This window comes from Thunnus maccoyii, chromosome 15 (assembly GCF_910596095.1).
Source record: "Thunnus maccoyii chromosome 15, fThuMac1.1, whole genome shotgun sequence".
Lineage (NCBI taxonomy): Eukaryota > Metazoa > Chordata > Actinopteri > Scombriformes > Scombridae > Thunnus > Thunnus maccoyii.
The window spans coordinates 28161580-28187159 of NC_056547.1; the positions used below are offsets into that span (position 1 = coordinate 28161580).

Below are 25580 nucleotides of genomic sequence, written 5' to 3' on the forward strand. Positions count from 1 at the left end.
TTTTCTATATGTTGCATGTTCTATGTTATTAATAGTGTGGCACTTTGAGTTTCACTATGAATGAAAAGTGGAGTACAAATTAAATGTAGTATTATTATAGTTGGTTCTATACAAATCTCGCGATGTGTCGCGGCCGGTATTCCCCAAAGACAACGTACGCATTTTGCTCTGACGTGCTCGCGTCATTCAAATGCCGTTACGTCAAATAATGTGCGTATCGCACTAGGTACAACTACTACGAACGTTACTACTTTACATAGTTGAGCACTGAGTTTGTAAGAGGGAATGTCAACCGTAGAGAGCTTGGTTAGTGAGGGAGACGGGAACGGCGGCATAATGGGTGAGTGTGTTCAGTAAAAAAAAAATCCTTCATGTTCTTCGTGTGTGAAGTTGACCCAGGTCTAACGTGAAGTTTGTGAATAGGTTGCTTTTGTTTAGCGAACAGTTTTCTGTGTTAGCGAAACGAAACGCTGGGATATCAAGTGGGAACCCGCTCGGGAATAGTCATTCACTGTTAAACGTTAGCCTAGCTACGGGTAACCCGAACTTTATATAAGAATCTGATAGTTTAACGTCTCATTGCTTTTCGGTTAGCGTAGCTAATCACATCCGAAATTGATCTTCCGGTATATTTGGTGTATTACCTTAGTACCTATTTTAGGACAAAGTTATCCTAACTTAGTTCATGCAGCTCGCTACCGCCCACCATGCTGTGTTGTGGTGTAATTTAACTTTATTGTAAAGATTATGGAACTCATACGCTAACGTTACATGTACAAACTGAAAGTCCCTGGCTGTATGTGTTGCTGAGTGTTTGTTTTGTGCGCCGAACTGGAAAGTGGGTCTTAATGAGTGTTAAAATAACTGAGTCTACGTTTAAGATCACGTTTTAGTATAGTGATATTATAGACGGTCAGATTTTTTTTTTTTAATGGAGTTTGGCTAAGGCTCATTTTCATAACAGACAGTATTGCAAGTTATCATGTAACGATGGTCTCATAGTTGGTTCAAACGATAGCTTGGCATTTCCTGTGTTTTTGTCATGAGAGAGCAGCTGCTTAGTTAAGTCTGCTCGTTGCAAGAGAAATATAAACTTTCTGCTGTTGCTATCAAACCCACGACAAAATATCAAGATGGCTAGGCTGACAAAGCCGTTTAGCTGAAAGATTGATTCAATGGCTGAGAATGAGAGGAAGAATGAGCTACATAGGTTAGTCATCCCATGTGGTGAAACAGGTTAGTCTGAAATGCTGAAAGCAGCAAACTTGTGAGCAAAGCTAAGTAAATTCTTCTCAATGTGACGTCAGATGCATAACCATATCATCCCCATTGACAGCGACAGCATTATCTCCCTAATAGCAAGCATATGTGGATCGATAACATCATTGACTTCATGTCTGTGCCTATTTAGTTTGTCGGTGGCTGACAGACTGTTACAGTGTGACATGTTTTGGTGTTACATGCCTGTTGATGAAAATAAATCCCACCACAGCTTGACTTGAAGTTTGAAGTCGTACCTCCTTAACAAAGTCACCCCATACCGGTGCTGCAATTAGCTCTAGTTCATTAGAAATAAAACCCCATTCAAATGAGAACAGGAAGTATGGTTCTGACCTCCCAGGAGACATATACATCTGTCTCTATGTAATGGGTACTGTATGAAACATCTAAGGCTATGATGGGGATAAAATTCATGGCATCTTGCAGTCAGAGCCAAGTGACATATTGTCTGTGCTGTTTGCATAGTGGCAATGACATTGCACAGATGGGCAGGTCAGGCGTTCAGCCAGACAAAGTGTGTCAGGTGGTGTGGCAGTCAAATACTGGGGGGGGAAGTCTGTGATGACCAAGCACAGTGTGCTCTCAGTTTGTTCAGGTGTTAACATAGGAGTATAGAGCTCAGCCCAGTCATTTCTAAAGGCATAAATGGGGGATATTATTATTACCCATTCTCTGTGTACATCAAAAGGCTTGAATGCATTCCCCCAGCATGACTTATTTCATGTTGGTAAGTCTCCAATGAAACCACAGGCTTGAATTAAATAGTTCAGTAATGTTTAAAAGACACAATGCATATAGCCTGTTAGCAAAGACAAAGTTTCACTTCTATTTTGGACACTTGTTTGTTGCAATCTCTGAATTGTGAACAGTCTTTTCATATGCACACATTAATTGTCATCAAAATCAACAGAATATGACCCTTAATTAGGCACACTTCTTGCCCCAGTGATTTAATCAAAACTTACTTGAATGCATGTAGTTGCAGGGTTCAGATAGAGCTGCAACTCATGTTTTTTTTTTATTATTGATTAATCTGTTGATCATTTCTTCGATTAATTGATTAGTTGATTGGTCCATAAAGTGTCAGAAAATGGTGAAAAATGTCGATCACTGTTTTCCAAAGGCCCAGCTGATGCCCTCAAATGTCTTGTTTTGTCCCAACCAACAGTTCACAACCTGAAGATATTCAGTTTATTGATACAGAAGACTAAATAAACCAGAAAATAATCACATGTGAGAAGTTGGAACCAGAGAAGTTTGACATTATCTTCAAAATGAAACAAAAGTAAAAGCGATTTAATCGATTGTTAAAATAGTTGATGATTAATTTCATAATTGATAACCAATTGATTAATCAACTAATTGTTGCAGCTCTACATTCAGATAATGCTGTGGTAGGGGCTCAGTAGCAGTGTAGTGTGTGAGATGCTGAAAAACATCTGTTCATGTGATGAAAGTGCAGTGCACATGTGATGGAGGAATGCATGTTGCATGCACTGCACGAGACTACTCGGTCACCATAGAATAGCATGCTGACACTTCTGTGCAGTCACATATACAGATATGACACATGAAATATGCACAGTGCAGGTATGCAGTTGTTGTAATATTTTAATCAATATGTTTCAAGATATTAAACTGCCTATTACTGAATATTTTCTACATTGTCATGTGTCCCACTGGCAGATATCACTTTTCTCTGACATGTACTGATGGTGTCCCACTATTGTGTTGGTGGCATATGCCAATTCTTATTGGCATGCCACTTTGGCAAGTGGTATGTCTATGCTGTTCAACTGGCATAGGGCACATCAAAATGGTCTGTCATTGTTGTTCCACTGGCAGATACCACCTCTTACATTAAATGTTTTGACATAATGCCAATTGGCATAAAGCTAGCTTTGTCAAAGGCTGTACTCACTTTGCTAGCCTTGCAACATTGATATGTAGTTACAGCTAGCCTCGCTAGCTTAGCTGCCAGAAAAGCAGCATTCATCACATCAGGGATAGCTGCCTACAAGAAGTGGTTATCTTCTACTTTATTAGAGAATGCACAACTCTTCTCCAGTACACCATGTCTTAGTCACCAAATGTTTTCTGCTATCTACATAACCATCTACATCGTACCTGCTGGTGAAAAGTGGCGTCTGTTCGTGGTATGCAGGTGGCATGTTGTTTTTATGTTGCACACAGCAGTGACATATATCACTAAGAACTATTATATGCTGATGGACAGTGTTATCTTCTAATGAAACACTAGTGACATAACATTTTCTTATGCCATATACCAGCTGAACATCAGTGACTGGTGGTATATTAAGAATCGGCATATAACACTAAAATAAGTAGTGACACCCTTCACCAAAGTGAAGCTTTGAACACTTTTGATACATGCCATTACCATGACAGCACCTAGATTTGGGTTTGCATTATCCAGACAACTCCTCCTGAAGTACTCGAAACTAGTAGAGTGGAAGCGGAATACCAGTAACCAACAGTGACATACCACTCAGCATATGAAACTAAAACAAGAGTGGCACACCCGCTGCCACTTTTGATCTTGGCACTGCTGCTGATAATGCAGTCGTGAGGGCTCAATAACACTGAGGGGTACTGTGCGAGATGCTAAGCAACATCTGTCCATGTGATGAAACTGAGCTGTACATGTGATGGAAGAATGCATATTGGATGGCATGCAGGGGTCACTGTTGAAATGAAATGGCATGTGATCAATTATCTGTACATGATTGAAAGGTGCACAGACAATACAGAATGACAGAAACATATGCAGGGCGGGGATGTAAGAGAGTTTAATTCTCATGAAATGGGAACATGTTAATCAACATGCTTCAAGATGTAAAACAGCTTATTATTGAATATTTCCCCCTAAAGATGAAACTCATTATTATCAGTTCTAGGAGCACTCAACTGATTTTACACTTGAACATGAGTTTAGTCATCATGGGGTGTACTCTTCAGCCTGTAAAACAGTTAAAATGTTTTGGATCTGGAGGGAGCTTCATGAAGTATGACTAATTAACCATGATGATATCATCAGGGTTATCTCAGCTCAGGCTTGGAGACTACGCATTTATAACAGAAAGCCTGTATTAAAACACTGGAAAAACCCTTCAAGATTTTGTTATAAAATGTGGAAAATTTAAAAATAGCAAATCTTAAACTTGTCATAAAAGTTTTATTCAACATTTCTGGGAATTTACTGTAAATTTTCCATCTCTGTGAAACCATGTCTGTTCCCATGAGTAGGGGAAAATCTAATTTGATATCGGCAAGTCATTGATATCGGCCGATAAAAGGCCAATAAATGACATTGAGCCTCACTGGATGTCAGCTAACAACTATTTGCTATATAAAAATATAGTGGAGTAATGGCGACCTGAGCAGTGAATGAAGTCACACTCCCTCTGTTGTGTGTTCTTATCCCAGCTTCTCTGTTCTTTGTTTTGGTAGCTGCACTAGCTGTGCATGCATGTTAGCGCGTGTGCATGTGCATGTTAGTGCATGTGAGTCCCTCCGTATCCTTCACATCCATTTCCAAAATGGCGGCCGCATCACACTTATCAAATTACAGCTAAACAGTACATTAAAATATGTTATGAAAGCATTTGAGATGACAAATAGGCAATGGAGTAACAGAATCTTGATCTATATTTGATTGGCTCTGCCTAGTTTGACAGTCTTTTTTTCCAACTTTATTTAGTAAATGACACATGTTTGTTTTGGTCTGAGGTGTTGGTGCTATAGTGCGACATCTAGTGGCTGAATGTCATATATTGCAACTTTAAAATGAAATATCTGCATCGGCCTGAAATGAACATTTCTGCTGATATGACGGGCCGATTCATCGCCTTCTCCTCCACCGCCTGGCTGTCTTTCCCACTGCAGAAGATGATTCACCATGATGATCCCGGTGCTTCTACTGCAGGCTCCACTTCACTCAGCGGCCCTACAGACTCTCTGCTTCTTCCCACTTTAACCTGAATAACAAACCGAGGGTCGGTGCTCCAGTTTGATCCACACAGAGAGCCGGGGCTAGCTGGGAGTTTAGCGGATGCTAGCTGGCTGTGATTCCCTCTGGCCATGCTTGCAGCTAACACTCTGCTAGCCCTATACGGGTGAAAGTGAGAAGAAGCAGCAGGTCTGTAGGGCCGCTGAGTGAAGTGGAGCCTGTGGAGGAAGCACCGGGACCGTCAGGGTGAAACAGTCCGTGGAGGAGCTGCTGTGTTCAGGTGCACAGATAGGAAACACCTCGGCTGACGGGATGTACCACGCTGTTTGAAAAAAAATTCTTCTTCTTTTTGATTTATAATGGTGTTTGGCAACCAGCATATTAGGTGCATTGCTGCTACCCTCTCTCCGGAGTGTGGACCAGAGATTAAATCCTACCCATTAATCCTTCTGTCTAATAAACTCAAAGAAATCTCTACTGCTCGACCCACTTGGCAGGTTCAATGCTGAGCTCCTGAACTCCAGTCTTCCTAAGTTCTTCCTTCATATATTCTCTTTCTTTATCATACTTAGTACTTAGTCAGGTGGAAAAAAATATGTAGATGCATCAGTATTGGCATTGACTATCGGCCAAAATGAGTTGGAAAATACCAGCATAGCGGATATCAGCAAAAAATCCAATATTGTGCATCCCTAAGTAGAACCATCCAGTATCAACAGAAACATTTGTAAGAGAAACAATCTTGGATGATGCATGAAATGTCTGAGGCCTCCTAAGGTCGTGGGAAGAGGTTTGTCAGAAAGCACTGGTGTCCTCTCTGCTGTTGAATTCATACTCAGTACTCAGGGCTCTGCATCATGGCTGGGTAGACTTCCTTGTAACCCCAGCTTCCTGGAAGCTCACCACATTGTTTCCGGTAGTGTAGCAAACAGCAAAGTGCACTGTGCATTTTTTACTGTCTGTTACTGTTGTGCTGTTTTCCTGCAGTGATTTAATTTGTCAGTGACACTGTCTTGGAACTTGAGTTGAACCCAGATTATGGTTTTGACTGCGGAATCTAGTCCCGGCTTTGATTATGCTATCTATTCAATGGGTGCTGCTTTGAAACAAACCCTGCTTTTCTTTCGTTTGTACCTCTCAGTAAGTCAGGAAGTTGAAAAGTGTTAATGCTCACCTTTTATTCTGACTTTGTGCAATGCAACTGTATGTACCACAAACAAGTCACCCTATTCTAGTCTGTGATGAAAGATTAAAACTGAGCTTTTTGTGTGTGGTCACAGTTTGACTGAGAAAAGGCAGCTAGCTCAGTGTACGTGACTCCTCTCTAGATGACACATTACCCACAAAGAATACAGCAGCACACTGCCACTGATGACTTGCTGAATATGAAAGCTCACAGTGTTGCACATCATTTTCACTGCAATGTAGAGCTTAACTTTTGCATGAAATGCTCTGTGTAATATGTGTATCCCTTTCACATTAGAGATGAGGTTATGTTTGCAGCTGTTTGCACATTGTTTCAGGCTTAACGTATGACATGTCTGCTGTTCGTCAACTGTCTCCAACACAGGAAGTCGTGGGGATAGAGCCTAGCGATGTAGGCCAGTAGTCTGTCAGAAATGTATTTGTGGTTACAGTGGGACTGGTGGGATGAGTGGAGGATGCATCATCTTAAGCGCTCCGATTAGATGGTGACAGCTCCTGTAAACACACGGGAAATAGTTACTCTACTGTGAGGCCAGACTTTGCTGACCCATAGTACTGCAGTAATGTGATGAACTAACTGTCTGTCTCATTGATGTCTACAAAGGTTTTCTTCAAATCAGTTGTCATCTACAGTGTATTTTTAGAGTTTCCTTCCTCAGTCACTCAGTACTAGCTTCTGGTACTTGACAGTTTTTATCACTTGGTGCTAAGGAAACGTTTTGGCTCGTACCAAAAGATACGTGAGTTTTCAATACTCAGCCCTAATCTTTTGCAATGTGGTTACAAACAACTGGTTAAGAACGTTGGCTTGTGACTCATTAAGTCCAACAAATGTCATGTCATATTCTTTATTACTGATTGCATATGTTAATAGAATATAAGTTACATCACTATATTACATTCTCTGCTACAGACAGAGGACATTAAAGTCAGCCTTGCACATTCACCCCCACTGCTGCTAATGCACTCCAGAGCACTTTGTCACATCTTCTGTAAGCTAATACATACGTCTATAGAGACTGCCTCACTGAAGGAATGTGCATTACATATTTTATTATAATTTTGTTGCACTGCATACAATGACAAAGTGGACACGTCAACTAACTTCTATCCATGCAGAAAGGAACATCATTGTATGGCTGAGCCTCTCTATTGCTGCTATAGTATTTAAGAAAAGCTCTATATTGTTGCATGTTTCATGTCAACTGGCAAATAGAGACTTGTAGAAAAGACTGAACCTGATCTCCTGATTCATAGTACATCTGTGTTTTATGTCTGATGTTATTTGAAAAAGCACATTCCAGCATTTCCTGGAATTTCATATGAATGGTCATTTCACTAATTCCTTTCTCTGGGTCTCCTTTTCTTTTTGGTTTTGTTCCTGCTTCATGGACCTACCCGCTTTGATCGCTGACTTCTCGTGTCACTTTTTTGACATCATGACAACCACTGTCTGCTCTCCAAACCAGCTGTAAGTACTCTATTTATGTCTCTCATCAACCTGCAGGACCTCTGGGTCACATGGACTGTAGTAAAACTGTAAAATTTACGGTTCAACAAATACTCATGGATGTAATAATTGTTTTGGCATCTTTTAGAATTGAGTTACTTGAATAGAGACACAGCTGCAGCCTTAATCCTTGTCCATTAATGTAAATTGTGCAATGTACCCTTTAAAATCTGGAAAGGTCTTAAAAGAATTTAAGTCCTTAAAATTATTCAGAGCTGTTAAAAAAATGTTATGAGTGTATTTATTCACTGGGTAACGGGTGTGTAATCAGATGATGTTTTGGTTGATTCAAGGTACAAGGAATCATGGTTTGATACACTCACCATACTTTGACCAAAGTTTGACTGAAAATTAAGACTATATTATTATTATTATCCTTTTTTTTGCCATATTAGCTGTGTGGAGCAATGTTGATTTCTTCTGTCAACAACGATGAATGAATTACCATGGAATTTTGTTGAAATGGTTTCAAATTGATTGAAAATGTGTGGTTATTCCTAGAAGTTTGACTCATTAATGTACAGAGACAGGATTGAGAAAGCAGAGGGTCCTGATAAATTTGGAAATCAATCAGTCTGAGTTGTGACAAATCACTGCAAACATCAGGGCACTCCTTCTTTGACGTGGGTGTGGTGGTTCTTCAGTACGGCCAAAAGAAACAGACTGAAGAACCATCCCAGAGCTGAAATTGCTGTCCATGCTTTGGACTAATGCTAACATCAGCATGCTAACATATTCTTCATCTTACTAAATGATGTTAATATTGCTAACTTGCACTAGACACAAAGCACAGCTGAGATTCATGTTCAGTTTTGCAAATATTTGATCATAAACCAAAGTATTGGACAAATTTTGGATTTTCAATTGATGACCAGAAGTTTACCTACTAGTTTTTTTTTTTCTGCAGCTTTCAACTGCACTTCACAGTTTTCGTAGAGTGTGGAGTTTGCTCAGTTGCTCTATGCTCAGAGGAAAACCAGAAGACTGTGAGATGCAGTTGAAAGCTCTGGAAAAAGCTAGTATGTGGACTCTGGGTTAAGTTTTATATTTTCTGTATTTCAAAATTTTATGCTACAGTATTTGCTACATATATTTGCACTGCACACTAAACTTAACTATGCTCAACCATTTAATCTGCTCTTAATGCAGGCACTGTGTGTTTATTTATGTATGTATTTATTTATTCATTCTGAAATGTTCTGTCTGAAATGCTAGCTAGCAAGCTTTACATACTGCAACAAATCTGTGCTCATTCTCCAGTAACGTCTTGTCACAGGGAAGTATCAGCTATGTTTATTTTCAATCCACAGCAACAGAAGAATCTGGAGGGCTATGTGGGCTTTGCAAATCTTCCCAACCAAGTTTACAGAAAATCTGTGAAGAGAGGCTTCGAGTTCACACTCATGGTTGTGGGTGAGTACTTCTCTTTTAGCACCTTTTGTACATCCCTGTTTCTCTGCAGTCTTTGACCCAATCAGGCATTCATGTGTGGATAACAAACACTGAGAGGGTTACAGTTTCTCAGTCTGTTTGCCAGTTCAAGTGTGAAGGTCTTAAAAGATGCTGATACATCTATATACAGTGAGTATATCTTTGTTAAAACGTGTTGCTCCTACTGTACATGTTCATGTGTCGAGCAGTATTGAGTTTCACAGAAACGGCATGGCGGAAAGCGGTAGCAGCTGGCTGCTGAAACACATTAGAGATGGTTTAAGCTGAGCAGAATAAGTTGCACGTAAAACAAGACTCCGGGAAACCATGCTTAAGACAAATGTTTGACATTCAGCAGCACAGGCAGCCCTCTACTACTGCATGTGTATGTACGCTCTTGTGTGTGTGGCTTGTGTCTTCTGGATTGTGTGGTGGGAGGAGGTTTCCTGTCATTCCATTCATGCAGCCAAAGTCAAAGCCTGAGCAGCTGATTTGGGGAGAGGCGCGTCCGTAGAAGAACCCTTCCTTTCTCTGCTGTCTAGAGGTACCTGAGCAGGAAGCCGCCCTGAATGCCTGCGTGATGTCACATCCTGTCTCCTGGGTTCATGACTTTCAGTGCCTACCTGCCTCCAGGGCTACAGAGCCAGTCTCCATGGCAATCAGTGTACCCTCCTTCCTTCTGGCTTGGTTCATGTAGTCACGCCCTGGAGTTTCCCCCTGCTGTGTGCTCAAAGGAAAGAGACTGTTATGTGGTAATTTTGTGTGCAGCATGTAATTTGAATAGCTGGCTAATTGGCAAAATGAAGCGCTTGTCAGACTGGAGTAGATGAAGCGTCAGATACTGTGCGCTTTTCCTGAATTTTTAAGGGGTTGATGGGAGGGTTACAAAACACATTTACCCACTAGGGACTCACTGGTTATGGAATTTATGGGATGGAATTTATAGACACATATTTTAGAGAGAGACATGAAGTCAGGGAATTTATGTTACAGGTTTCTTGTTTTTACTGCATTTTCTTTATTTCCCATATTGCTTCATATGGTGAGGGTAATGGAAAGGAAATTTTTACATAAATAGAGTGGAAACCAGTCTGCTTACACCCTCAGGAAAGTATGAACACACCTGGAAAGAATATTGTTTTTATGTATGTATTTTATAATGGACAAGTGTACAACTAGGACGCACCCAATGCCTTCCTATCATTGAGCTTGTTAGAGAATTACATCTGCATTGAAGCACACAGAACATGAACTAAAGTCTGTAAATGGAATCTGTAGAAGGGTGCACAAACCATACACAGATACACATGTACAAAGACAAAAATAATAACTAATATAATGCATTATACAAGTACAATGGGGTCCAACCACCTGACACAATTCGCACTCTAATACTCACTGACGTGAAGCTATCAGACAGCCAAGAGCATGGCTGAATAAGGGTAAACACAGGTGGCTTAACACGTGCGTTTCTTTGCTTGGGCACGCTCAGCAGATCATTTCCTTTTCAAATAGTTACAAAATTCATGTGGAAGTCAACCATTGTTAAAGAGGTTGGCAAGTTACTAGATTCCAAATGAATGGTAATGTATTCCCTTTCTGCTAATAGAAGACTGTCCTCCCCAGAAAAATGACAATGTCGTTTGTGCACCAAAATAGCAAATGTTTATATTCAAGTGACAAAGCTATCTCCAGCCATAGTAATGATGACTTGTCCATCAGGAACAAAGGAAGAAGCAGTGTGACAGTGTTATAGAGCCACCGAACCTGCAGTGGGAGGAATTTGGCATCAAACTGTTAGTTTCCGTTTCCTCCCAACAGTCAATGCTAGTTTCATTTAACCATCTCCGCGGTCATTCCTAACTTTGACTATTTTGTTAAGGGTTAGGGTTAGGGTTAGGGTTACAGAAAATCTGTGAAGACCCTAACGCCTAACGCCTAATGCCTAACCCCTAACCCCTATTGCTAACCATAACCCTAACCATAACCCTAACTCTAACAAAGTAGTCATTTTAACCCAAACCATGATCTCTCCCTAGCCCTAACCAAGTTCTTTTCATGTTCTCTAAACCTACCAAACCTTTACCATAGCTTTGTCATAACATAAAACCGTTTTATTTTTGAAACTGTGATTTGCAGTGGTTTCAGAAAGCACAGATAAACAATGTTGTTCTGTCAATAGAGCCGTCAGGTCAGGAATCACTTTCATGTATTGTTCTGGAGGGCATGGACAAAGTGTATTTCATCATTTTAATTCGGAGGACTTGTTGACCAATAGTGCTATAAGTATATATTTTATCATGAGAATTCCATTTGTCTTGTTTTGTAGTACCTAATTAACAAAGTCAAAGATTTAGAGATTCATCATGGTGAGTACACAGGGATCAAATATTTAAACAAACAGATACAGATTTCCAAAATGATTTTAGAAGGTCCCTTGACACAACTGAAAATGACATTTCACTATTTATCTTATGTATCTTCTCTGGGGTATAATATATCCAGTGTAGCATCTTTAAAAAGAAGTAACATTTATGAACTTTGTCTTCTTCTTCTCTCCTCTACTTGGCAATCGTGTTGCCATTTAAGCCTAGTTTTGCATGTGTTTCCTGTACATTTTTGTATTCTTTTTATGTTCTCCATTGTTAAGAATAGAGTTGAGTTTAGAATAGGATGCTTGTTTAAGAGACTTTAAGAGTTAATCAGATGTTTTATTTGAAAACATTGAAATAACTGTCTGTTTCAGTTGCATAAATGTTAAAAGAATACATTTTTATAATGCATGAAGGAATCAAATGAGGGGAAAACACTGGTTTTAACTAGGTATTTTTTAAGTTTAAGGGTTAAAGTACACAGTGTTGGTGTGGATGTAGTTGGGGGATGGCTATTGTTAGCGGGCAAGTGAAAGTGGGCCAGAGCCATTTGTTGTGGTCAAAGTCAATATTTGGCAGTGAATTACACATTGGCAGGAACTGACCTTGATGTTGGCCAGTGCAGCCGTAGCTCATTGTGCTTGGTCCTGGTTGACAGAGAGTTGAGTGAGCTCTGTTGTATCCTTTCTGGAAAGCAGGCCCTCGAATTAAACAAGAGGGGCTTTTAGGAGAAGGAGACAAAATCTGATACAGACAGACAGATGGAAATTGATGGCTTCGCCGAAAGATATATACGTAACACTTTTGTCATGCTCTAGACTTGTTAAAACTTTTACTGTCTCCTGCCCCTTTTTTGAAGGGAAAGCCCCATTCATAAACACAGTGGTGGAAAGAAGATGACTGCTTTCAGCTGCCTGATAATGTTGAACATACAAAATTTCCCCTTTTACAAAAAAAAAAAAACAGGCTGCTTTTCATTTCACCTGCACGTTATTAGCACAGTGTTTTGAAAGCCCTGTCAAATGAATTAACCTACCGCGGCCTCCCTCTTACAAGCCAAACTTTTCCTGCTTCCCCTCCACCAGCCTCTTGCATGCAGTGGGAAGTGTCTTTGAATAAACCCCCATGGTTTACACAGCTGCTGGAAATTTCCTTTAAAGGAAGTGTGCTGGCTGCTGAGCGAGCCGAGCAGCGAGCCGGTGGGCCTCGGCTTGGCGGGTCGGCTCAGTGAGAGTGGCCCCTCTGGTGCTGCAGTTGGGATGCTCAGCTGTAAAGACACTGAATGGCTTCATTATTTATTCCTGACGTGGCGTATTTTAACGAAACTCGAGGAGCCTTCACCCGTACAACCCATTAGTCAAATACGCCCATAAACAAATGAATATATTTTTCTATATATTGAATATTATGTATTTATTGAACATATAGCACATAAGGCAGCATTACTTTATACGTATGTGCTGAGTAATGCAAAAGACCTGTACAGCAGTTAAATGAGTCCTTGACAGGTACCTGGCAATATCACACAGCTCCATCAGCAAATTAACTTTAGCTGCAGTTGCTGACTTTTTAAACACTCCTCTGTGTCCTTTTGCTATTTCTAGAAAATTAGCATTTCATACTGCAATAAAAAAGTGTCAGCTCTTAAAACATTATTGAAATGTCGATGAGTTGAATCATCCGTTAAAAGGAAATTTTTCAACTTCTCGCTCAATACTGGACTACTTTCAAAAATTGTTGTCCCTATTAGTCACTTGGACACAAAATGATGGGAAAATAGGGTCCAGGTTGAAAGATACCCAAGTTTCCTTTTAAGGGGCCCCCGAATCGAACCTGTTGTTATCAGTTGAAGCATCTTTTTTTTCAGTTTTTCATTGTACACATAACTTACGATACCAGCAAAGCAGAGTACAAATAGTAAATAGCAAATGGATTGAACTTATAAAAAGCTTTTTCTACTTTAGTAGACGATTTCTCCATTCTCACACCAATGGCAGCAGACTTGCCGTGCTTGTGGTTTAGTGTCCTGCTTGATCTGTGGACAGGAAGAGTCAGGCATCAAACAGAAAAGCTCAGAAAGATCCTGTCATTAATGGACCACCCGCTCTATCTCCAGAACCACAACCGCCACAAAGTTTTACAAGGCTGGTCATGACTCAAAATGACCTAACTGCAAACTTAACTATAAGAAACAGTGAAGAAGGATGAAAGAAAAGCAGGGCATAGCTATGCCATCCATGCATGCCTCTCCAATACACTCAAGTTTGGTGTTGAATGCTAGTGAGTGGCTGTTCTGCAGGTGGACTCCCTCCCTTAAAAATCAAAGCTTAGGCCCAAACTGACCAATCAGATCAGACTTTGACATTTCTGATTCAGGTCATAATAAAAATACAGTGAGTTTGGGCAGTTAACGAATTACAGTATGCACCATTACTTGTCTGTCTATGAGTGAAGGTGGCAGTTAGCAGTAAGTCTATAAGGCTTTTAGTTTGTAGCACAGCACATTTTTTAAGGTGAGAGAATTATGATTTGACTTCACTGCCCTGCAAACATATTTCCTCAATCAGCTCTTTATTAAGAGTGACAGGAATCTACATGAACACAGAAGTTTCTCTCAAAGTTAGAATCATTATTACTAATTCGCATATGAGAGATTTGTCTGTGTTGTTGTTTTCTGTGCTTTCCTCACTGAAATGAATGGTGAGGCTCGGAAGGAAGAAAGGGATGTTGGGTAATATCTATGCACCAATCAGAGTTCAGCAATATTTGAATCAAAATGTGACGTCAGTTGCGGTGTACTTTGCCGCTGTTAGTCAGATCTGATCAAACCACACCCACGCAGTCCCGATGAAGCAGATGAGCTGAGTTTCCATTTTAAGCATCGATTGTTGCTGATTTTGTGGTGTGAATATTTAATGTTATGTGAAAAACACTCAGATTTGAATCAAAGTTTCAGGGTTTTAAATGTGATTTGCACTTGTAAAGCACATAGATTATCTTAAATTTGTATCTCCTGGCCACAATCAATTCAGTTTTCACTTCATTCACGTCTGTATAATCCACAGTTCCTTATCTTACACACTACAAACTGTTACTTCCTTTGCCTCCACTCTCTACATGAAGAAGAAGAAGAAGTCATCAGTGGCCACAGTTTGAGAAATATTGCTGAAACGGAGAGAATACAGTTGATACATATCTTTGGAACTCTGCTCACTTTGTTTGCTTCGATGAAACCACTGGCTGCTATTTGCTTTTTTTTTTTATGACATTTTGCATTTCACTCACTCAGACCGCTGAATATTGGGAAGCAGTTGTGGATAAAGGGTCAAACCTCATATGCTGGGTTAGCCTCACTCACAGAGCAGCAGGGGTGGTGAATTTTTGTCACTCAGTCAAGGCCAATTACCATCTGAGCAGATCTCCTCAGCTAACTTCAGCTGTATATGACTCTGTCATGTGGCAGATTCAGGACCCGCCTCCCTTCATAACAAGCAACCACAGCTACGACCAGTCACGATCAGCACCCTCTCTTGTGTTTTCCCGACCCACCACTACCACCATCATCGTAACCCTCGGTTTGATGGGTTTGGTTCTCGTGTAACCAGAGCCTCCTCATCTTCCCTCTCCTCACACTGGGCATAGACTTGGACCTGGATCAGCATCTCACTTTGTCTCTTTGGTCCGGCTGTTCCTGTCAGCTCTTAGCTTCCCTTATTCAAGCTGACATTTTTATCACATGTATTTCACCCACAGTTTGCACAAAACCACAGCCTCCCCGCTAGTACCCATCAGCGTTCAGTCAATAAGAGTTCTCCATTCCCTCTCAGCCTTGAAGAAATGTTTACAGCGGTCTTGCATGTTTCATCACAGACCAGCTATAATTGCCGAAGCATTTCTGTTGAGATTGCAAGATAAATGTGGCTCTGCCCTCGTAGGAAAATATTTATGACTTTGAGAGTGTGCTGAGTGAAGGATCCTTTTGTTCAATGTTTTCTTCATCTCGCCGTCCTCCTCCCTATTCATGGGGGCGTTGAGTGGCTGAGCTGTTGGCAGCGGTGGCCGATGTTGGCCAGGGCCACTTGTAAAGGTCAGGAGCAGCTCTTTGGCTGCAGTGCCAGGCTGGCGTATGACCGCCTCTTCTCTCACACTGAGGCTTTTGTTCAGCAGCTCCTTGTTGCCCTCTACTCACCCCAATCTTAACAGGCACACTATGGTAGGTATTGGATTACCACAGTCAGTCCCTCCGGGTTCCTACAAGTTTTGTTGTGATTATTGCAGCTCCACAAGCTCCTTAGAATTTACACGAAAGTTTTTGCCAAGCGCTACTTCTTGGAGTCAAAGTTGATATCTTCAAATTGCTTGTTGTGTATAACTAACAGTCCAAAACCCTAAATACTGAATTCACAATTATATAAGACAGAACAAAAAGCAGTGCATAATTACATTTGAGAAGCTGGAACCAGCAAATGAATGGCATTTTGCTTGATAAATGATGAGAGTGATTATCAAAATTTTAATATTTTTGCTGATTGGTTATTCAAGGTTTAGCTCTACCAAAAATATAAGAGCAAGAGTGTGGATGGATTGTCTGCTCTCATGCCAGCTGCTAACGTTAGCTTGTCTAACTCTATCTTAGTATCTATAATGGCTACTTAACGCTAGATCTTTAACGCTAGCATTACCGCCAAAGCGTATAATTAGTTAACTACTTTATTATGTGGGGGTACAAGTAGAGCTGCAACAATGAATTGATTAGTTGCCAACTATTACATTAATCTTCAACTCATTTGATAATTGATAAATCATTTTGAGTCATTTTTTAAGAAGAAAATTCCCAAATTCTCTGATTCCAGCTTCTCAACTATGAATGTTTTGTGGTTTCTGTGACAGTAAACCAAATAATTTTTGGTTGTGAACTGTTGGCCAGGACAAAACAACAGGACGTAACCTTGGCCTTTGGGTATTTTTTGGGAAACATTTTCTGACATTTTATAGACCAAACAACTAATGGATTAATCGATAACTAAAATAATCGTTAGTTGCAGCCCTAGATACAAGTGACATTGGAAGAGGCTAAGTTTAAGACTAACAAATCCACCGCATGGGGCCAGTGTCATACTGGATCTCAAACTATCAGATTCAAAGTCCAGATTAAAGTACATGAGTAGGTCTCTGCCATTTAATTGTTTAATTGTAAAAGTTTTAGAATGGACCTTTATGAGAAGATTAGTCCACCATTAAACGTTTGTTTTCAAACTCATTATTCTAGAATAATAGTGAATCAAGGTGTTAGTTCTCTGATTGCTTCTTGTGATCATTTGATTACTTTTGAGTACAATGAAATGGTATCTGTGCATTTGATTTCTGTTTTTCCTCTTTTGTTAAGAGTGAGAATTCATGATGACTGTGGTTGTTTAAATCTTCCTTACCCTCCCCTTCCTTCCCATGAATCTCTGATTAGATTCCTGAAATGCAGACAGGAAAAGAATTTGGGAGGACAGAACTTCTACTCTGTCTGCCTCTTCCTTCATCTCGTGTTAAAGCTTGCCTATTTAAAAAAAAAAAAAAAAGGGGGTTAAAGGGAACCATTTCCTGTCCTGAAAAAAGGGTCTGAATCTGAAACATGTAAAGAATGTCAAACAGCAAAAGACTGCATTAGAAACGGGGCTGATAAACATCTGGAGATTGTGTCATGTTGTGCCTCAGTCTGGCATGAAAAAGAGGATTAGAAAACAAGTATAGCGTGAAATGCATCTCTCGAGTTCAATCCCACCCACTCACTCTGGCTCTGTCTTTGTCTTTCAGGGGAATCCGGGCTGGGAAAGTCGACGCTGATCAACTCCCTCTTTCTGACAGACTTGTACTCTCCTGAATACCCGGGTCCTTCGCACAGAATCAAAAAAACTGTACAGGTAAATTTTCCTTTTTCTCCAGGAGAAGCCAGCAGCTTTCTTCTTCTTTTCAAGTGTAAACCCTGTTTGGTCATTTCACCCATTGATAAATTATTATTTTTGTATGCTCCCCTGTGGATTGACTCTTTGTGTTGGTATGACTCAGCTATTTATTTAAATATAATCCCATAAAGAGCCAAAGGTCTGTCTTTTAGGTTACCTTCACCCTAACACTGGCCAGTTAGAGTGTCAGGGCCTGAGGCTTCTATAACACAGGTGTGCCCTCACCTTTTTTTTCCCAGTGTCTGTCTGCATTACAGCCATCAACTGAATAGTTGCTGTGTGAGATCTTGTTTTGTGAGACTGCTCCTCTTAGCTGTTGCCACCCGTTTGTTTGTGTTAGACAGTGAAACCGGTCCATCTGCTTTAACATGTTTGCCAAAGGCAAAGATGTGTCATAATTTCATATTAGGCAATGTAATTAGATTGTTGTTCTACAGTTGTAACATTTCCTACATTAAGTTGCCTTTGAAACTGTTGCCTAATGGAAAATGTCGTATGACGTAACACATCTTTTTATATTTGGTGATATAAAGTAAAGACTTACTGAGTATTTTACGTGAAGTCGACCCCAAAACAGGACCTGGTATTCCAGTGATCTGCAACTTTGGGTACAACTTAAAAAGAAAGACCCAAAACCTTCAAAGATTCCATTAAAATTGAAATCAAAGAGTTAATCCTTTCACAATGAATAGTTCATCCAGTGTAGCAACCATTCACAGCCCAGAAATATGGAGTATTTATCATTTTTGATTAAACAAAACAGCCCACATCCACTAGGCAAGGGACAGACAAACGCATTGTCAAATATCTTGTGTGGTTTGAAGCTCAAGTTTATTTAGGGATGTCTGTAATTGTTTCTGATGCTGTTTGTCCTTTTGTTTGTCTGGCTGTGTGTGTTGTATGTCTTTGTCCTTTTGTTATTCTCTCTGCTGAGCTCAAGACTCTCTTGCAAAAGAGAGGATGAGATGACTACTGATTAAATGAAGGACAACCAAAGTGGTCAAAGTTAACAAACTAAATGAGTAAATAAGACTATGGAATGAATAATCTTGAAAAATACAGACAAATATATAACAAAACTTGAAATAGTGAAATAATACAATAAAGTTTTAAAACTCAACTTGATATTAGTAAATGCTATTTCATGGTAAATGGCTGCTTTTACATATTATATATATTTCATCTAACAGCTTATTTGATGCAAGGCTGTTTTTATGAACAGCAGAATATTCATAACTTTTCATCACAAAGTCTTTGCTTGAATCAAGATAAACAGGGCGGACACAGCTGTGTGATCTGCTGTTCACTCATTCAGACCAAAGCAATAGCCGATGGCGTAGCTGGCTCTGTCCTTTGTTTGGTTCCACAGTTGTGAAATAACAAGACTCGACTCAAGACTCTACAGCCATGCCAGCAGCTGTTTGATGCTGTACTTTGGCACAGTGGGGCCTTAAACTAAACGCTAATGTCAGCATGCTAACATGCTCACAATGACATTGTTAAAATACTGATGTTTAGCAGGCATGTGAACCTCATGGTGGTTCAGAGAAAAAGTCAGGGGATCATCATAATTATTCCATCCTCCTGGGAGCATGAATATTGGTACCATATTGCCTGGTAATCCATCCATTAGTAGTAGAGCCCGACCGATATATCGGTCAGCAGATATTAAGTTGTATAGGCAGCATTTTATATATATTTGATCCTTTTGCTTTATTCAAGTTTGATGTATTCATGTTTTCTGTTCTATGTGTTACTTTTATTTATAGTTATTAAATTCCCAGTGAAGGTTACTGTTTCAGTGCACTGATCATGTTATACAGTAGAGTTTATTGTTAAATTATTGTAAAATAGCATGCCTCCATTACATAACTTTGTCACAGGTGTTCTATAAGCACATTTGAGGGATCGAGGGATTGAGATATCAGAATTCTTTTGCTCCCTAATATCAGTATCGGCATCTGCCCCAGAAATCCAGATGCGCCGCTAACATAGCTAATAATGTCCTATTTGTTTATTCAGTTTTGATACAGAGACACCTTGCATTCGTGCACAGTACATTAGAGCAAATGAAAGCTTAATATCAGTGCTACTGATGTGTAAAACAAATTGTTTGACCAAAAATTAAGTCTGCTGAAACTTTCATCGTGCATTTATCTTTGCCAAAATAGGCTCAGTGTACACCATAAAATAATAATTGAGCATTAATAGCTGAACTAAGATAAAAGATGCTGGACTCCCAGAACCACCTGACTGAGACTGGGTGTGTAGTGTGTTGGTGGCTGGACAAAGAAGAGCCAGAGCTGTAGCAAAGCTATGCTTGGCAGCGCTTACTTCCCCGGCCTCCACAGAAGCTATTTAATGTGGGCTGGAGTATGGATGAAATGCACAAGAGAAGACATGAAATGTGTGGAGAGTAAATAAAAGCGGATCGAGTGAAGATGAAACAGTATGATGATAAGATCTAGCATAAACAGACCTGGTGTGAGGAAGAAAGCCGCCTTATTGATTGACGCTGCGGGTCTCTGGATGTGTGTGGGCTCCCTCAGCTACTGTGAGAATGAATGAGGCTGCGCTACGGTCACGCTGCTGTAGCTAGAAGATGAAAGGTTAAGATGAACTCGTTATTCATTGGTTGATATAGAACAATGCATTGTCATGTGTTGAAGGGGAAAGCTGGGTATGTGCATACAGTGGAAGCGAAGGAGTTGAAGTGCGTGCGTCTATGTAAGCATCTTAATCCGCGCTAGTCGAGACAGAGAGTTTATTCTAGCTCAGATGGCCAGTGGCTATGCTTGATTGGCTACGGACATCTCTGTAAACAATATATTTACCTCTTTCTGCTCCACTCGACTCCAGTGTAAGCACTCAGGAAAATATTGCTTAAACAAAAAGAAAAGAAAAACCAGCTTCTCTAACAGCTGCTTATACTCGTGATTGATTTAAAGTTATAATTCTTAAGACGGTTATGATATCAATGCAAGTACATGCTGAACGTGATGTGGAAGTTGGTGCATGAAATAAGTAGCGCTGTTCCAGGTCATAACCTAGTCAAATCATAACACCGACATTATACACATGCTTGTGGAATCAGTGCAACTCACTGTCTTGTGATAGTGGTATGTCAGGATAAATGTCTATGTATCTGTTTAGGAATCATGTGAAAGATGTGACTCGACATGGTTTTAGTGTAAACAGGAAGTGCTGGGAAATAATGCAGCATGGCTTTTCATGGTGCAGATTCACCAAAATGTAGGGAAATATAAGATAAAATAAAATAAAGCCAGGCTAGAGTTACCTCGGCTAACTCCATGGCAGCATTATACTTCCTGTTTACATCGCCCAAAGTATGTTGGGAACCAGGCTGAGAAAATATATTATAAAATAAATATAAATGTCACATGAGGAAAAAATATAGAATTGATTAAGTCCTTCAAAATGAGTTTTTTTTGTAGAATCAATGCATTTTAGCATTTAAATTACTGTTACATTGTTCTTACTGTATATCCTTGGAACACTGATGGTCTCCTCTGTACATTCATATACTGATACAGTATTTGTGCTGTGTTCAAAACCTGTAGACATACAGGCTAAAAATTAAAATGAATTAAAGGAAGTGAAAAGAGGACATAAACAGCAGATGGTTCAATGTGACTCGATTAATCCTCTCAGCCCAGTGGTTGTTTGGGTGCACTATAAACAGATATACAACTTTGTCTTCTGTTGTTTTTTTTCTGACAATAATAGCTGCCCAAGGTGTGTTTGCCACATTCTATACATGCGTCATTTCAAATGGTGTTATTCACACGTTATTTAAACTTCATATTGAAACACATAAAATGTACTGATTCGTACCATAGGTTGTGACACTGACAGATGTCTAATGTTGAAAAAAAGGTTATTATTGACCCCATGTAATGTGTAAACGTGTCAAAAATGTATCAGCCTGTTCCGATACAGAGATCCTCTGTTAGTCCCAGAGCTACAGCTGCCTGAATTGAACAGATTAGACTAAAGCAACCAGCTCTCTGGCGCTGCTTTTCCTGTAAGTCAATGATAGAAGATGTTGTACTCCTCATTAAACTGTTTACTGCACAAAACCCCACACAAACAGACAACTTCCTGTGATGATGTACTGATAAAACCCAGGCACACGACTTAATATACAGAAAACCAAACCCCCCCCCCCCTTCCATTTCAAGACAAGAAGCTTCCTCTTAAACGAACAATATTTCATTTCTGCCACTAGGGGTCTCTCATCCAAAACAATCAAATAATAACAAAAAGTGGAGTTTGATGAAGTTGTGAAGTAGTGTGGGATCATGGGAGTTGTCTTCATTGTTGAACAACCACCATTGCGGTCATTGCAGTCAGCTCCTCACAGTTAGGATTCCTTCCGTGTTCATTGTTTTTACTGGGAGACAAATTATCCGCAGAGGTCCCCATCTCCAAAACAAACAGACCCGGCGATTAAAACCCAGCAAAAACACTGAATAAAGCAGTTTCACATTAAAAGTCACTGTTTCTCTGACTCTGTTCGGCAGATACAGGATGTCTGGCGGAACTGTGAGCTTAGCTGCTGCTAACGTTTGCTCAGCTTGTTTCTCTGATAGCTTAAGATCCAGACGTCCGATGACTAAAACCCCTCATCCGGTTAAAAGATATAGTTAAAAACGACCAAGGTCTAAAAAGTGTATTTTTTTATTAATATATAATTATTCCTAAATTTTACCAGCCATTCTTTTTTTTTAACCCCATTTTGTAATTGCACTTTTGTGTGTAACTAGCTCTGGGGAAAAAAAACAACTAATACACATTTTTCTCATAAAAAGTATTAACTCTCACACAAACACACTCATTGGAGCCGTTTTCTCTGGAGCTGACTTTCCTTGTACGATGTAGATCACTTCCTTGTGGCATAATAGCCACCAATTTACAACAATAAAGCTGTTGTTTGTAGAGCTGCACCGATCGATAGGCCGGTTTTCAGCTGGTTTTTGGAGTAGTGACCGACTCTGATCAGTCTCATATATCCAAATTTTTTGCCGGCCAAATTTACACCAATGTGCCACACATAGCTACTTGATGGTTTACGTCGTGCACACGGCGGCACAGATAGCAACGTCACAGGCACACATGTTAAAACTAAATGATATGAACTGCAGCAGAGACTGGCTGTCGACTGGTAATGTTACAGCAGGTCAGCCACCGTGGCTGGTAGGTTGACCCAATTCACCAGACACTTCACAAATTCACCGGCATTTGGCCGGTGGCTGCTAATTTCCATCCCTTGGTATGAACCAAAGCTTTCTTGTTATTTTAAATGGTAACTCCAAGCTGAAAAGCATTCTTTCACTGACCTTTTATCTGTTTAAAAGCTTCAAGCTGCACCTTTAACCACACCTTGCATCTAAAGCAGTAATGGTGCTAATTATGTCACCCAGCATGTTTATCCAGGTCAGATGTCAGGCAGTGGATTGAACCATCGACCAGCAGGTTTTTTGCTGGCTGTTTCACCATTACTTTAAGCTGTGAAGGTCAGTTAACTACCTTTTGTCTTTTGTTTTTGACTTTAAAATGCCTAAATAATTGTTCTGACACTGGTGGAGTACATCAAAGCTTGGTGAAATTGTTGATGTAGCGAGAATACCAATAGGCCTACAAGTAGAGTTATGGTTTAAGTTGCTAATCAATATGTAGGTTCTCTTTTGCTCTACTTAGTTGCCAAGCAATCAATGTTGTCAAAGTTCATGCAAACTACCAGGGGTGGGTAGTGGGTATTCCACATCAATATCTCAGATGGTTATACTGCTCCAAAAGTGTCTGTAGCAGTAATCAACAGTCAAGTAAGATTTTAAATCAAACATTTTCCAGTTTTAGATGTTCTTGTATGTATGCTTGAGTTTAGACAACATTTAAAGCTGCATTATTGGATTTTTTAGCCACCTGGGGGCAGCAGAACAAGCTTTAAAGACATCTCTCATATTTTTATGTTATGAAGTTGTTCTGGCAAACCTGTTATTAAACCATACACATCTGTCCCGAATTTGTACATTTGTAATTGTACATTTACAATATAATACCGCCGAACGGCATGCTGGATACAGCTCACTAGCTAGCCAGGTAGCTCTGTTATTGAGATTCCGGATAGTCAGATTGAGTTTCAGGCGAACGACGCCTCGCGTGTAATGAGAGTTATCAGGGCAACCTCCATCAGCCTCCTGGGTAGGTAAAATTGCAAAGGTAAAATGACCAGATCCACACTGAGCAATATTCATGTACTACTGCCGGATGATAGAGACTTAAATACTGTAATTCCTCACACAGTTACGTGTTGTAATCACATTTTTCTTACCATGTGGAGATGAACATTTGGTCCAGCTGGCCTTGTTCTTTTCATCCAGTTGATTCTGTGGAGGTGAAACAGTCTCCAGGATAAATGCCATAAATCCATTTGTAGTAGCTGCACAGCGGTGATTACTCACATCCGTGAACACACGAAACATTTTCTGAGTCTGGCAGCATCAGGTCACCCTGCAGAAAAAAGTTTTCCTCCTCTCTCTTCAGGAGAGCAGTGACTACAGGAACACTAACAGTTTCTCTGAGGTAATGTTACTATACATTGCCTTTCTGCCTCCATTCTTTGTTTTTCTTCTTTCAATTATTTTATGTCTTCTCCGCGTACTCCAATTAAATACGCTTGGCCATTCAAAGTGATATGACTCATGATCTTACTCATAATAGTCCTTGAGATAATCCATTATCTCACTTAGTTTTTTTAGTTTCCTTACAGTCTAACTACGGTGAATGTCAGCCTCATATATGTAAACAAACCGGCGTATGTAGATGAATATGTGGGTGGTTCGGTTACCCAGCAGACTTCCCTGGATATAGATCTCTATGCAGTTAGCCATAATGCTGTTACAGGCAGCTAGTTCCTGTGTTTACATGCATTCAGACTCAGAAACAAACTTTTGTAAACTCTGTGTACTTCTCACAGTAGAATAATCCACTATAAACCTATATAAAGGCCCAGTCGTGCCAAAAAAACCCAAAACAAACCCATGATATACCATGAAACCACCTAAACAATACAAATTTTTTTGTCATACCGCCCAGCACTAGTAAACACTGAAGCTTTCATGAGCTGACTGTAGGTTGAATCATTGTCATGTTAAATTAAGCAATAGCAGACACTAAAGCTGCAGGTTTGACTGCGCCAAGAATGAAGTTGCAACCAGGAGCGATATTGTATGTGCGAGGCATGTGGTTTGTGCTTCAAGTTCTAAATCTTCGATGCTGTTTGCAGAGAAGCTACAGAGGATAAGGGTTTGACATTTTCCCCAAATAGAGCTCACAGCTGCATAGTTTTACTTGAGCTTCCTTTTGAAGAGTGAAAGGTGATACTGTTGGTGTGAAGGAGCTCCAGCGACAGTGCTCTTCTCTCTCTCTCTCTCCTCTAGCAGGGAGTTGTAACGGTTCTGTTTGGGTTAGTGTACAGCAGATCAGCTACATGTTGAGGATCTTCCCTTCACCTGTTCCTTGTGATCCACTGCTTTGCTCTAAATCTCCTTTAATCCCTGGCAACACACTGAGGAGCTCTGTCTGCCCTCACCCCACTGCTGCTTCCAATTTGTTTACCTGCCTATTACACCTCCTCAGCTCTTATTAAAACTTTAAAGCAGATTTACACTGTGTGTGCTTTGGTTGGCGCCCAGACTGAATGTTTGAGGATTCCCCAAGGTTTCTAGTCCCAGTGTAGATGAAATATAGACTTGAAATTAATACAGTATGTATGTGTGTTTTGATTGTTGTTTATCCTCAAAAGGACCAAAAGATAAATATGGAGGAACAGA

At 40.0% G+C, this 25580-nt stretch overlaps 1 protein-coding gene across 2 annotated transcripts in view; it reads left to right on the plus strand.

The window, feature by feature from the left end:
• Positions 1–231: 231 nt before the first annotated feature.
• LOC121912730 (septin-7) overlaps positions 232–25580 on the plus strand; it is a 47236-nt gene continuing 21887 nt past the window's right edge. The window contains exons 1-4 of one of the 2 annotated variants that reach the window (XM_042435093.1): positions 232–340; positions 3940–3941; positions 9278–9380; positions 17576–17682. In XM_042435093.1, coding sequence (XP_042291027.1) covers positions 286–340; positions 3940–3941; positions 9278–9380; positions 17576–17682 — 267 coding nt within the window. In that variant the 5' untranslated portion in view covers positions 232–285. The remainder of the gene's footprint in view (positions 341–3939; positions 3942–9277; positions 9381–17575; positions 17683–25580) is intronic. The other variant, XM_042435092.1, reaches the window with a different exon arrangement.